Below are 15627 nucleotides of genomic sequence, written 5' to 3' on the forward strand. Positions count from 1 at the left end.
TAAATCTAACAGTCCATTTAACGGGTATAAATTTCCTAAAAAACTAGTGAGGGTGAATTAGCTTTACGAAGGATGATGTCAAGCCTACCATCCTAGTTTTTCAACCTTTCTATTGAATTGTTTTTTTATTTGGTGTTTTTTACCCTCCTCCTTGGATGTTCAGACAAATGCACATGCCTACAAAATTGTTGAACCTCCTCGTTGGGTAGCCATGGAGCTAGGATTTGGAACGGGGATAAAAAAAAAATAATAAAAAAAAAAATAAAAAAAAAAATAATAATAATAATAAATATTATTTTAAAAAATAATATGATATCTGCTCGACATTGATTAGCATTATAGCTTATTTTCATATAAAAAGGAGGAGGAGGGTGTGCGTGTATTTTAGAGTATCTATCTTTCATTCTCTCCTGCAGGCAGTAAACTAACTTAGGTAGATTGGTTTGAAACTCGGATTGATGTTTAAAATAAATTACTTTTTCAAAGACATTTTGACACAATAGAGGTTGTAACTCAAATTTCTATTATAAGTAGTATGTTTATGAAAAATGCTTGTACTTTGTATTGCAAACACTACCTGATATTGTACTGTCACGTTTTAACTATTTTACAGGAATTAATTAGTTACAACATCAAATAGTCCTTCCTCTTGAAACTTGGAATTATTTTTTATCACGCAAAAGATCGGTTATACTCGGGCATGCCAAAGTTTCTCTGCAATGTCTTCCAAGCAACTGAGTCTGCACTGAGTGTTAGTGCTCAGACTCTAACTATTGCAACGTTTCATAACATTCATGGGCCACCTATTCATAATTGTCATGTGCATCTAAGAGACCCAATTCTTTTGATTTGTATTATATTAGCCTCAGTGTCTACACTATAACTAATATAGCCAGTATTTCTTTGTTATTAATGACAGTTTGCTCTTCAGAAACTGAATAAATATATGTTCTTAAAACTATAAATGGAGCTATTTCTTATATGAAAGTTGCTCAACGTGAAGTCTATCATGAGGTCATTCTCACTATATAAACGTCTATTTTATACCAAATTTATCTAGCCAAAGAAATGCGACAAAAGAAAGAAAGAAAGAAAAAAGGCATATAAAACCAGACCGAGCTGTACATAAAGAATGAGGTTAGCTGAACCAGGCATGCTCACTTCCCACCAGTCTTCCACTTCTTTATAGGAAAGAGAGTTAATTTTCCACTGGGATATTTTCCAACCTCTGTTGTTGGCCTTAACATTGAAATGCCAACTTGGTGCTGATTATTGTAATCCTTATCATCTGTCAGAGGTTTCACTTCAAATGCGCCCCGTGTAAAACCTCTAGCAACCTGATTAATCAAAAACAGCTTGTGGAAATCATTATTTGGTATTTCGCATTACAATTAACATGAAATTGGACATAAATTTATAAATACAAATGTACGCTCTGAAACGTAGGCTATTTTCGTGGAGTTACAGTTGCAATACATTAATCTAATTACCATTATACATTAATCAACACGGGTAGCAATGTACACATCGAATCGAAAGCTAGTCTACTGTGGAGCCACTGAATGAAAGTGCACACACTGATTTATGCTAAATAATAAACTGGACCAAATAATATCAGCTCACTCAAAGATAGAAGTTGATATTGAAAAAATACTACAAATGGTAGTAAGGTCAAATGACAATTAAAGGGGCAATGGAGTCCTTTTAGGGGGACCCCCCGCCTCTTCATCTTAGAGGTGAGATGATGCTTTCAACAGATTTCAACTATATGGATGAGGGAAAAAAACAAAAAGCAACTAGCTCCATATATCATGTTCTTCCCAGTTTACCATGTTTCAGGACAAGTATATAAACTATGTTTCAGGATTTTATAAGACCTGAAAAATGGTTTGCAGCAAAAAATAGGTTTTGTCCACTCTGAATCAAAGTTAATTCATTAGTGTTTTTAATAGATTGCATTTAGCAATGCTGTAATGCTTAATTAATCACTTGTAGAACAATAAAGGATTTTTTATAATAAAATGAAGAAGCTGATCAGGGAGCGAAGTCCCTCATCCTTCTGTTGCCAAAGGATGAACAATGGAACTAATAAAACTGTAAATAGGTTTTCAAGAAGATTGAGGACATTTAAATAACTTTGAAAAAGTTGAATCTCATTCCCACAAAAGAGATGAAAAAGGCTTTCAAATCAATGGATGTCAGACATTTCAATTAAATTCACCAACAAATGTAAACTTAAGTAGGTTATTTTATGCTTTGATCATACGAGGTAAATAACCACACTTTCCTGAAGAAGTTATAGTTGATTTTGCAGAGGTTAATGACATTATCTAGTTCTGGTCCCGCCAACATTTGAAATTCAAAAAATGGCTGTTCGAAAACCACACCAATGGCATTGATGTGCAAGTGTTAAATTGATTAACCAGACAACCATTATTATTGTGACTTTCTACATCAATGCAATAACAAATTCATTTTCATAGTATGTTGATTGAGATGTGGAAGTTTAGGTCTGTTAAAGTTGTTGAGTAGATGATTTGGAGGCCCTTTATACATGCAATCGTTTATGCGCATAACCTGTTTCATGGTTTCCTCCAACTTCCGCATCTTTAGTTTTTTTGCATTTCAATTTCCTATAAACAATTAATTATATAAACCCTTACATGAGTAATCTTTCTGGAAAATATGAAGAAAGGAATGAAGAGGTGTATGGGGAAAAACTTTTACCCTTCTCTACATTCAGATTTTTATCTTTGATTCCATTAAACTCTAAAAAGAAGTAGAGTAATTGAAAACTAGAATTCCATTGTCCAACAAAATTTGAATGACCTTTGGAAAACAAGGAGATATGAATATATGAATGCAGAAAGAGAAGAGATAACTATAAAGTGTAGAGTGGATAAAATGACTGAAGAGTGTCAATTATGCCAACGCCTCAGAGAGGCTGCAGTTACTGGAATGTGAGTGCATGAGGACAACTCAAGTCTATTAAGGGTTTTTCCTTTTCACGTCAATTTTTGTATATACAACTTCAAATGTGGAGGCTCAAAACTAGCAAAGTATGCAATCAACTACGACATCTATATAAAATTTACCGTGTCTAGTTATTTAACAGAAACTCGGTATCAGTCTCGAATTATTATTTTGTTTGGATATGTGGCCCATGACCTCTTTTTCTATGTGATGGTACAATGTAGTTACCCGAATATTTTTTTCCATAAGTTCATTAAACACAAACTACTTACCAAAAAAAAAAAATAGTTCATTAAACACAAACTGGAAGGTGGAAATTATATTTTCAACCCATAATATGTATCAGATTCCTTTAACCACAATTCAATTGTAGTAAATTTAGTAAATTTATGTGCTGATTGGACATACCTTCAGAAGAATCCACACTTTAAGAGAACTACTTAAGACTGCAAGTCTTGTCCTTTTCCCTGATGTTAAGTAGTTACACATATACCGATCAACCCTCAGTATAAATCTTGGCCATGACTTGGGGTTTTCAGGATCTGCCTTCTGGTCCTTCATCGCCTGATACAAATGAAAGAGAAATAATTACCAAAACTGAAATAAAGTTACAAAACCAGTAAAAAATGGGTAACGGAATTGAAACATGCCACAGTGATTTAACAAATTATCTAAGAAAAAGAATAAGGGATTTGAGATTGTAAAGACTTGCTATAGAATGGGAAAGTGAGATTGCCAAATTAGCATTCACAAACAATTCAACAGAAGGAGAAATGCATCCAAAATACAACTGAGGCTCCATCTGGTCAGATTTAGTGAGAGAACGGAAAAGAGTATGTAAAGAATGTCATCTTGGTTACCATGGAGAAAAGTGGAGAAGAAACTTCAAGGGGAAAGAAGGGAGAAAGGGTAGAAGAAACTATGAGGGAAACGGGAGGAAGTTTGTTAAATTTCATTTATTTATTTTTGCTTGATCCAGTACTAATCTTCACTTTTACAAAAGAAGAGGAGATAATATGAGAGATATTCTTTTCCATTTCCTCTTCTTTTTTTTTCCTCCTTTATTTTTCCTTTTCCACACTAAAACTGTATACCAAACAAGAGCCCAAAAGTAGAGGAAAGAAATTTACAATAACTTCCCTTGTTTCATTCCCAAAAATCATAATCCTCAAACCATTCGCGAGTTGATGTTTCATCTCTCAAAACAATATACGATATGAATAAATATATTCTCTGAAATTAAAGATAATTACTCACCACTAACCGGCAAATTTCATGCTCAATTTTGGAAAATGATGTCTCCAAGGCTTCCACTCTCCCAGTAGCATGACAGCAAGCGCATGGTTCACTAATCATAAACGTCACACTAGGTCGAACCTGTTGAACTTCGCACCAACAGTTTAGTATATAAAAATTAATGTAATTAGTAGTCAGGTATCTTGAAATGCCAATTTTCACATCAGATTAATTTTCACATCAGATTACTTATCAAACTATACAAGTAATTAGATATCCGCTCTTTGATGAACTTCTTGCCAACAAAAAGTAGTTGCTATCTAGCAGTGGCAATTTTATTTGCAACCATTTTTATTTTTATTTTTTGTAAAAAAAATAAAAGGCAACAAAGCAACCATTCAGAAACAAGCAATGTACCCTCTTTCTGGTGATTTCCATAAGCCCGTGCTTGGACAATTCAGAAACTTTCACCACTGATCGATCTCTCTCAACAGCTTTTTTAACTTCTTCATAAACCAATCTCTTATTTGCTGGAAGGCATTGTGCCAAAAAGAGAACAAATTAAATAAGGTTACCCATGTTGGACGTACAGTTAACCTTGTCTATTGCAGTAATATCCATTATTCAATCATATTTTTGTTAAAATATACAGTGCTAAACTAAAAATTATATGCTGTAAATAGGTGGAGAGAGAGATAGAGAACTTTACTTACACTCATCCACCATATCAATGAAATCTACCACAATAATGCCACCAATATCTCTCAACCGTAATTCCCTAGCAATCTGAAACAGTTAATATTATTAGTGATTATCACCTAAACAATTATAGAGTAACACTCTGAATAAACAGCATCATTAGATATCATCCTGAAAGCCATATGGAGAGTACCATTGACGCTCAATTGGAAACACATGGATAGCACCACAGGAGACTGCATAAAACCTTAAAATAAAACAAAACCATAACCCAAAGCGAATGGTACGTGGAATGACAAAATAACATAATGGTGCATCTGATGCGTCCAGCACAGTAAAAAATCCCCAAACAGGGCATTTATTCATGTAATATGATAGCATATCTGTGATACTAATAAGAGGGAAAGCCTTGGCACAACGGTAAGGTTGCTCCACTGTGACTAGAGGTCACGAGTTTGAAACAAAGAAACAACTGCTCCACATATCGAAGTAAGGCTACGTACATCTAACCCTCCCCAGACACCGCAATGGTGGGAGCTTCGTGCACTGGATTTAGGGCTGTAAATGAACCAAACGTTCGACAAACAGTTTGGGCTCGGCTCGATAAAAGCTCGGTTCGTGTTCGTTAGTTTAATTAACGAACCAATCTCAAACAGAATTTTCGAGCTTGATTAATAAACAAACTAATGTCAAACAACCTCTTATTTGGCTCGTTTGTTCGTGAACATGTTCGCAAACAAATGAAATAATATATAGACATATTAATATGTATCTAAAGACATATATATATATAACATTTAATAATTATTAGTTCAAGCCCAATAAAGTTTCCTAAGGACCATTCATAACCCAAACCCAGCCCAAAAAGAGTCCAACCCAACTAAAGTTATATAATTTTAACCTTTTTAATATAAAAGGGCCTAAGCCCATCAAATTAAAGGCCCAAAGCTAATTTTGCAAAATTGTTAACCCTAATTTATCTCTTCCTCATTCACACTTCCTCATTCACAATTCTCACACACACGATTTGGACATTCCCAAGCAAATTAGATCAGCGACGATGACGACCGAGCCGCAGCAACACCGCAAGTTCTGCAACACAAACCAACTATTGCGCTTAGTCGGCGGTGATGTACGACTAAAACCCAGACAACTGTCAGATTTTCAAGTCGGTTATTGTATATTTTTCCATTTTTTCCTTTGTTTTCAAAATTTTTCTGTCATCGATCTTTCTCCCTCTTCTGATCTCTCATATTGGCGTAATTATTATATATGTATACATGTATATATGCCCCAACTGTCTGTGTGTATGTGTATATATACATATATGTGTGCTTTGTGCATGTATATATGTGTGTGTGTGTTGTGTGTGTGTGTACATATATGTATATATGGAGATTGTGTAGATAGTATAAACGAGCGTCTCGAGCTGAGCTCGAGTTTGGCTTAATAAGGTCGAGCCGAGCTCGATCACGATGGAGCTAGGCGCGATCGAGTTCAAGCCAAACTCAAACACTACAGAGTTATGTTGAGCTGAGCCCAAACACCTCCAAGCTCGGCTCATTTACAGCCCTAACTGGATTTGCCCTAACTATGATACTAATAAGATTTCTAAGATATTAGGAAGTATTTAGATAATAACTTTACCATACATAATAATTCCCGCAAGCCCCTCTTTTGTGCTTTCTACTTCAATCTACATAATGCTATTCTCAAATAGGAATACTCAAGTTAAGAACTCACATTTTATGTAAAGTAGTTGAAGTACTATCAGAACTCAGAAGATAGTCACTATCCTACCAAAAAAGAGCCATAACAGAAAGCACAAAAATATAGTTTTCAAGCAGGAGCAAATATTAATAGGAGTGGCATTTTACTTTTATTTTTTCAGCAATCCAAATATCATCACGGATTACATTATACCAGATGCTCATGTCCCCAACTATATAAAAAAGTGACACAAAGCCAAACTTTTATGACAAGAACCAAGGACAAAAATTTCAGATCGTAGGCCTCCAGCCTATGATCACCTGGAACTTTTGAGTTCCGCTTGATTTGGCTACATGTAATAATCTCTAGAAGAAGAGGTAACAGAGAATTCCTCGTATTTTAGACATTTATCTTTCAATTACATTCAAGTCCTAATTACAAAGAAAAAACATAGATAACAAAATTTCATTTAGCCATGTCAATGTATGCATGCAAAACAACATATTGACAAATGTATATGAAAAGAAGTTGAATTAAAAAATGCATTTTCACCAATAAACATGTAAGAAATGGTGGGAGGATTTGGTTGGTAAGTACTTGTTTGGCAGCAGCAAGGTTGACGTTGAGAATAGCTTTCTCTTGTGAAGTCCCCTGACCAAGCATGCACTGCCCGCCATTCACGTCAATGGAGACTAATGCTTCGGTTTGTTCAATGACTAAATAACCTCCATTAGCTAGTGGGACCCTGTAAAGAAATATTTACTCAGCACCAAGAGTTTAAGAAACTGTTGAAATGACACAAAAATTGAAGAGAGAAATTAAACATGGAGAACACAAGGACAGACACACAACGCCCAAAGGGCTACATCACTTTTATTATATTCTCTCTTAATATTGTTTACAATCAGGACCTTTATTTATAGGTGAAAGAATACAAGTGATAAATATGAAAAATACATTGATGGAGGATTTCTAAAATCAATCCCATAAATCACTCCAATCAATATTCTATCATAGGCTCAAATCACTCCTATGATATTCTCCAACACCCCCGCTCAAGTTGGTACACGTTAAGTGTCCAACTTGAAACTAAATACGAAGTTGTCGAGAGACCGAGACGAGTTGATCTGAAGATCTGAAACGAATTGATCCGAAGATCCGAGACGAATTGAGTATAGAGTAGGGTATGATAAACCCGCTCTGATATCATGATGAAAGACATTAAAATTGAGGAGAGAAATTAAGCATGAAGAACACAAGGATAGACACACAAAGGCCAGAGCGCTACATCGCTTTTATTATATTCTCTCTTAATATTGTTTACAATCCGGACCTTTATTTATAGGTGAAAGAATACTAGTGATAAATATGGAAAATACATTGATGGAGGATTTCTAAAATCAATCCCATAAATCACTCCAATCAATATTCTATCATAGGCTCAAATCACTCCTATGATACTCTCCAACAGAAACCATATGCAGCCAGTGAATAGAAAATAAGGTAAATCTGACTGGGGAAACATTGCTTAGTTGAGAAAAAACTGAAAATGCATTGAATTTGTCAGTATAATGAACAAACTATAACACAAACAACTAACAAGATAGCCTACCAATTTGGGCTTCCCCTGCAGAGATTACATTCTCAGGTTAACTGGTAATCTAATCAGAGAAAACAAAACCTCGAGAAAGACCAAACTAAGTGAAGTATACACGTAAAAAATGGCATTATCTAAGGCATTAACAGATTCTAATTCAAAATTTAGAAGCTTCAAAATGTAAGTAGCCCTTCTATTCTTCTCCTTCCAACTCAACCTACATAAACTCCACACAGTTCTTACATATATATCCCATCCATATTATACATCATACATGACAGACTTATCAAAATGAACTGGATTATAAAGATCTTTTAGCAGAAATATAAAAACTAACAGATGCATGTGACTGACAAAATAAATAAATAAATAAAAGCAACAGCACTGGTTTCTTACCTTTTACTGATAATATTGTTTATCTCCTCCTCAATATTATATTCATCAAAAATAGGAGTTCTTTTACTATACAATTCAACACGGTCACAAAGATCAGGTGCTATTTCTTGAAGATAGTTGGTAACCTGAATAAAGATAACATAGCAGAAGTTAACAATTTGTCACCGATAGCATGCAAAAAATTTAAATCCATCACCTAATGCAGTAACTAGTAGTTTATTTCATATGTAAGTGCAGCAATCCCACTATTATCAGGGGCTGTTTTAATAAAGTGGTTTTTAGAAAGTAATTCCTGATTTAAAAGGAAAAAAATAAAATAAAAAGGAGGAGGAGGAGGAGCAGATGTAATGCTATTGTAGCCTTATTAAAACGTTATTTACAGATGTAATGTTATTGTAGCCTTATTAAAACGTAGTTTTCTCCTCATCTATAACACCTGCAGCTTATTCAGGAAAAAAAATATGACACCTGCAGCTTTGGATTCTTCCTCAACTCACCTCTCTCTTTCTCTCTCTCTCTCTCTCTCTCTCTCTCTCTCTCTCTCTCTCTCTCTCTCTCTCTCTCAACTGGAATCTCAGAACCAGATAAAAAAGCTTTGAACCCAACGACCAGCAACGATGGAGCGATGAAAGAAAAAGTATTTAGTCTCTAATACAACCAAGATTTTCCCATTTAAAAAACAAATAAATCGAAGTAATTAAACCCTTTATTCTCTTTTTTGATTTCAAACTTCCGGGAAGAATAGGAATTACTAAGTGTGATTTTGCTCTTTGTTTCAGCTCCAGGAAATCAGAATCATAGATTTTGCTTTCAAGCTGCAAAACAAAAACGATTGCAGTTGTGGTTCTGGTTTCAAGTGACTGCAAAACAAAAAACGATTCCGGTTACTAAACGGACCCCTAACAACATATATCTTCTGAAGTATTGATGTTGCAGCATCTATAGAACCTGGCTCAACTGTTACCAAGCACCAAGCATCTCCATTGTTGGCAAATCCAACCAGCAAATAGAAGTTGAATGAATCCCAAGAGCATAATTGCATTGTGTAAAGGAGCTGCCGCACCCCACTAGTGAGTAGCGATGAATTCAAGTGGAACATGCAGCTAAGCTTCAGAAGAAGCAGGTAAGCACCCAAAGTGGTTAGTTGTAAAACATATGCTCTGAAACTAGCCTATGTAAATTTTGAATGGTAACTGTAGTCTAAATAAATATCAAGATTGTATGGAAAGATTTTAAGAGAAACAACAACTGATTATTGTTCATTTCAGTTTAAGAGTTAATTCAAGCGGGTTTGGACAATGATCATGTTCAGCTTCCGTGTTCAGCCTTCGTGTGGTGCTGTGGCAGTTGATGACATCAGTCTAAACTAGAAAATTATTTTAGTATTAGCCATTTTGTTATTTGAGGCTTTATCCACCAAAGTAGGTTCATCCATACTCTAAACATGTTTATCACCCAATTGATCTGACCCAATTCAACGAACTTCATACTTTGTTCATTCAATATTATCAAATTTCTACCCTGAACTGCCTCTACGGCACCTCCAACACCAATCACTTGCAACATGCTTATGTGCAGATGGCGATGTAATAACCAGCTCCCTTTCTTTTAACAAAGTGATCTAAAATCTGAAGTGTCAAAATGCTTTCTAGAATAAAGTGCCTGATAGCCAGCTAATGTCATACCTCATAATATGTTCTTGGAGAATCAACTACCATGCTCTTGACCTGAAGATAAGTCATATAAAAGAACAAAGAAATAAGTAAATTAAAAGGCATAGTAAGGGAATAAGATACATGTTAGGAACCTCTAATCTACTGCAAAACATTAAGTATAGCATAGACGAATAAAGGACTGGATTAATTACATCCGAATGTGTTCACCTTCTCATTAAAACAGTCCTGAACAACTGAGAGTGTTTGACCCATTGCCCTATGCAACATAACAGGAATTGCCCCCTCCACACTTTCGTCTGCAGCAAGAGCGGCAGATTTTGCATGTTCCATTATATCTTTCCAAGTTGAAAGCAAGCTTTCCAAGTCCTTCTGCAATTCGTCCAAGGAATGGCCAGCAGCAACGGTCCTTACAGTCAGACCAAACCCCGGAGGCTGCAAAGTTTTTGCTATGACTCTCAAACGTGTACGCTCAACACCAGAAATTTTCTTTGAAATCCCAATGCTATTGCGACGAGTAATCAAAAGCTGCAAGCGAGATGATAGAAACATATTAAAGGATTCTGATCGACAACAAAGATAAATAAGATCAAAATAAAAGAAGTCAGAGTAAAAAAACAAAAAATTACCCAGAATCTGCTCCTTAACTTTGGATAGGCAGTCAATGTGGGGCCCTTCGTACCCAAACCCTCTTTAACAACTTGTACAACTATTTTGGTGCCTTTACGAACTTGGGCCCACTTATTTTCAACTATGGATTTATCGTTACAATATTTCATGTCTTGAAGATCAGAAGGTTTTGTATCATGAGAAAACCCCATGTCAACAGGAATGACTTTGCCAGCATTTGCATTTGGATCTAACTGATTAAAGTAGCACCCGAAATCAGTTTCCACCATACTAGAACCAATTACACTGCCATTAACATTTTCCTTAAGAACTTCAGGAACATCAAAGTCATCCTCAATATCATCCTCCTGAAAGTCATCATGCATATATGAATCATCCTCAATTTCATGCTCCCTAATCTCATCAGTAACTCCACCATCATGTGAACTGTGTTCACTTTCATAAGCTTTTGAATGCTCCCTAAGCATACCAAACACAGAGCCATTTACTTCTTTTTCTTTCTTAGTACGACGAAATGGAGGGAAAATAAATGGTTCCCTATTGTGTTTTATGTCCATAAGAGAGGGTCTAGGACTCCCAATATTCACAAATGCACCGCCCATATGGGGAACAAGTTTTGTGACTACTCCGAGATAAACACTATCGGACTGCACATTATTTTTAACGGGTTCCAATAATAGCTCAACTAGTTTGCCATCTTCCAGTACGGCAATTCTTTGCATGGTACATATAGAAGAGTTAATCAATATAACTGTTGAAATAGAGTTATCCTGGCAAATTCTATTACCATCTTCTTCAGGCAACAGAATTTCTGTAGCTTGGTGATGCTGATCATGAAACTCTGTGTGAGCTGCCTCATCTTTAAGAGACTCTTCACTCTTGGACGCATCAGAATTTGCAATAGACTCGGGAAGAAGTAGAGATGACTGGAGTAACCAGGGCTCTTCGACAAGCTGATCTTTTTCAGATAAAGTATGTGGATCAGATACCATGTTAACAGCACTAACTGTATCCTCACATTTCGAGAAGGATTGAGCCTTCAATGCAGATTGATCAAAAGAGATTGACTTAAGATCTCCACTAAGGCATCTTAAAACTTCGTCTTCGTCAGTCGAACCACCGGAAGCATTTGAGCGTGCAACATAGAAAGAGTGGAGAGACGATTGGAGTAGCCAGGGCTCCTCAATAGGCTGGTCTCTCTCATTTAAGATATCAGAATGTGAGTCCTTACTAATTTCAGTGGCTGTATCATTAGAGTAAAACTCAGAGTTGACCGCAAGATCACTTAAGAATTGCTTTGACAACAAAGAATCACTTTTAAAACATTTGACAATCTTGTATTCATCTGTCAAATCACTGGAAGCATTTGAGTGTTCAGCAACATATTAAACTATGGAGTTGCATGAATGGGAATGCCATCAAAGAAATAATACCTCTAGCCGGAGCTAAAATGAAAGGCCTTAGGGGAAGGCATGTTGCCTCAATCCAGGACCCCAGGATATGAGCTGGAAGCTTTTTAGTATGAAATCTTATCCGCGGATCCCTCATCACAATTTTTCTACTTTGCTTTGCAAGAAGAGGTGCTGAGTGAGAAACTTCAGTTCTGGGCCTCCAATGGATGTCACATGAAAGCCACATGTCTCCTTTTTTAAAATAATTGCACTTCAAATTTCTCCCATAAGGTGCCTGCCAAAACAATGACATCAATAGGTGAACTGCGCAATAGATACTGAATAAGCAACTGTAAATCAATAGATTCTCTCAACTAGTTCACATTAGTTCCCTCTCATGGGTGAAGCTATATACCTCTAACCATTTATTTCAAATACTCGACAAGATCTTCAGTTATGTTGTTCTCATTAATAATTCTTAATAACAAAGTGACATGAGAGAAATTTCAAAATCACTTGACTAATGAAAAATCCTTTATTTTACTTGGGATCCGATTAGCATTATGGCCAGATAACCTACCTTCACTTCAGCATTCCATAAATTAGCGTGTTCACTAGGAGACATGAGAATATCCATCTCCAAAACCCAGCAGCCAAAGGCGAGAGAATTCTTACAGAGAATCTGACCATCTGCAAAATCAACCACACGGCCCTTTGCACATAAAAGTCAAGTTTCTTGAGAACTCACAATGTGCCAAATCCATCAGTCATTCTGCACTACAGAAAATAACTTTATGAAAGAATAACATGAAATGGTAATATTAACATTTATAGGAAAAAAAAAATTAATCCAAACAAATTCACACAGAGAGTGCCTCTCTCTCTCTCTAACCCTTAATTCCTGTAGAAATGAACCATTTACATGTGAACAATAAATATGGGCTACCGGGGTTTTACATAAGAGACCGACACATTTTGAAACATAAAAAGTGCTCGTCTAAACACCAGGACAAGTCTTATAAACAGACTGAACAATCGTCTAGCCTTCTAGGCACCAGATGTTGCATATGACACCCATAAATATACATATATACAGCAAGTGTTGCTATACTATGGCCGCTTAAATTTAATTTTTAACTTTTATGAAATGATTAAAGACCATTGTGCGATAAGACATCAAATTATGATGGTCCGCATTTTCACAATCAAGCATGAAATTCTGAAAACAAATGAAACAATAATACAAACACATGGCGTTCAATAATGGTAATAAAGCGCACAAAATAAATTCAGCATTTATTCTACAAAAGCCCCAAGAAGAATAAGAAAGTCTCACTGACAAAAGTGATTCATTCTATATCAGAATCAAGAAACATTATCAGGAAAGTAATTACAGAAAATACCACAAACATCACGAAGCAACATCAAACAGAGAGAACGTTAAAACAACGCTGTTAAGATAAGTGAACGACAGAGAGTTATGTATATAATTGATTGTTTATTGCTGGTTGAAGCAGAGGAAGAGTACCTCTGAATTCGATACGGGTCTGTGAAGAAGGGTCAGGTTCGTCCAACGGCTCTCTCTTCGCTCTATCGAAGAAAGATAAGGAAGACAAACATCTGGGTCTTTTCGTCTTTTCACCAAATGCACCCAAGCAAATTATTTTTTTTTCCTTAAATGACAACATTATATATATATTATTTTATTTATTTGACAATGTAAATGACACCAATTTTACCCCCGAGCTCCGTTTGTTTAGACGTAAAATATTTTTTTATTTTCTAATGTTTGATTGTCGTAAAATATTTCTGAAGAAAAAAATATTAAAATTTAACAAAAATAATTTATTCATTAATTTTTAATAAATTATTTTACATGTTTCGTCCCATGGACTTAACCTTAATTTTGACGTAGACTTTTATCAAACATCAAGAAATTAAAAATAAAAAAATATTTTACCTGAAAAAAATATATATTTTCTAAATGAATATTTTACATCGAAACAAACAGAGCCTAAGTGCTGTTGTTTAATTAAGAATAATGGTTTTTGTGTTCAAAAGTTCATGTTTAAGGTTTCATCCTTCACTTCCTTTCTAACAATTAACTCCTAATATCCTTGCCATAAAAAGATAATTTAAAATTTTCAAGACTTAGGGCACATGTGATCTGGATTTGGTTCAGTTTTGGTTTACATCCGATCTTAAATGGTTTTGTCAAAAGTTAAAACGAAACATAATTGCACCTAAATTATTTTTGATCATTTTGATTTAACGTTTATTTAAAATATTCTATAATAATATTAATTATGCTTAACGTAAATCAGATTGAATTTCAAAAGTGGTGATAGAGTCCGACATTCTTTCAAAGTTGTCTATCTATCTCATAATATCATTATTCGAATTATAAGTCTAATAATATTCCTGATTTATGTGAAGGAAGAAAAATAGTTGGAATAGATGGAGGATGGACATGGATGAAACATACAGTTCTTGGCAATTCATATTCGTGGGTCATATTCGTGTTGTATTAATATGAGAATATTATATTAAATAGGCAAATTAAAATTTGACCCATTTAATAATTGTGTCAAGAATTCTCAACACTAACCCAGCCCATTTATTAAATAGGTAAACGTATTAACCCATAACCTGTTTATCAAAACGAGATATTTAATATTTAATCAAATACAAAATAATAGAAAATTTTTGTCATAATTAACCCAATTGTTAAAATAAAAAGAAAAATCATAAGGTATAGTTAAGGTTTATGTTGAAATGACTTAAATTTTTATACTAATTAGGTTTAAACCAATAACATATACATAGGTCATGATAAGGATAAAAATAATAGGCAGCTCAAAGTTAAAAGAGAAATAAGATAAAAGTAAGGGATATATCATGGAATCATAATACCATATGTAACCAGAGTTACCATTCTTGTAAGAAGGGAACGATATCATCTTGGATCAGGGAGAATCTCGCTTGAAAAACTACTACCATTAATGCTTCTATAAAAAAAAGGATCAGTCAACCTAAAAAGGTACGTCATAAATTTCATATTGAATCCTTATCGGATATTTAATCGTCGAGTACTAACTTGACTGTCGGAGTGCACCCGACCGGCACCACGCCGGTCATCACTTCTCGTCTTGCAGGAATTGTCACAGACTCCGGAGTGTGTAGATTTTTGGCATCAACAGGTTATATTTACGATTATAATATATTGGGTAAAATGGATCATAAACGAGTTATACGGGTTGAACCCCTCAATCATAACATGACACAGTTAAGTAAACAGGTTAATCGTGTTTACACCTTTATG

General features: G+C 34.9%; 1 protein-coding gene across 5 annotated transcripts; it reads right to left on the reverse strand.

Annotated features, from left to right (window-relative positions):
- Positions 1-926: 926 nt before the first annotated feature.
- Positions 927-14027, reverse strand: LOC132283384 (ribonuclease E/G-like protein, chloroplastic). 5 transcript variants are annotated; one of them, XM_059785323.1, is made up of 13 exons: positions 13834-14027; positions 12886-12995; positions 12348-12600; positions 10914-12157; positions 10495-10812; positions 10297-10338; positions 8612-8736; positions 7216-7363; positions 4923-4995; positions 4627-4739; positions 4231-4350; positions 3382-3537; positions 927-1337 (listed from the first exon to the last, which is right to left on the reverse strand). In XM_059785323.1, the coding sequence occupies exons 1-13, from the start codon at positions 13991-13993 to the stop codon at positions 1158-1160; spliced, it is 3042 nt and encodes a 1013-aa protein (XP_059641306.1). In that variant the 5' UTR covers positions 13994-14027; the 3' UTR covers positions 927-1157. The 5 variants fall into 5 exon arrangements, with proteins under 5 accessions (XP_059641306.1, XP_059641305.1, XP_059641307.1 ...); XM_059785322.1 differs by having other exon boundaries at positions 10914-12259; XM_059785324.1 differs by having other exon boundaries at positions 10914-12259; positions 12886-13077; positions 13834-13896.
- Between the last annotated feature and the right edge of the window lie 1600 nt (positions 14028-15627).

This window comes from Cornus florida, unplaced genomic scaffold (assembly GCF_030987335.1).
Source record: "Cornus florida cultivar Cherokee Brave unplaced genomic scaffold, ASM3098733v1 CherokeeBrave_3.0.0_Hap2_Chr11, whole genome shotgun sequence".
Classification (NCBI taxonomy): Eukaryota; Viridiplantae; Streptophyta; class Magnoliopsida; order Cornales; family Cornaceae; genus Cornus; species Cornus florida.

Bases quoted from the DNA above. Each gene is read 5' to 3' on its own strand.
- LOC132283384 (XM_059785322.1), bottom strand. From the start codon at position 13,993: ATGTTGTCATTTAAGGAAAAAAAAATAATTTGCTTGGGTGCATTTGGT. The intron at 10,813-10,913 runs GTAATTTTTTGT...TCTCGCTTGCAG, and splicing joins AGTTAAGGAGCAGATTCTGG to CTTTTGATTACTCGTCGCAA. The intron at 4,740-4,922 runs GTAAGTAAAGTT...AATGCCTTCCAG, and splicing joins CATTGATATGGTGGATGAGT to CAAATAAGAGATTGGTTTAT.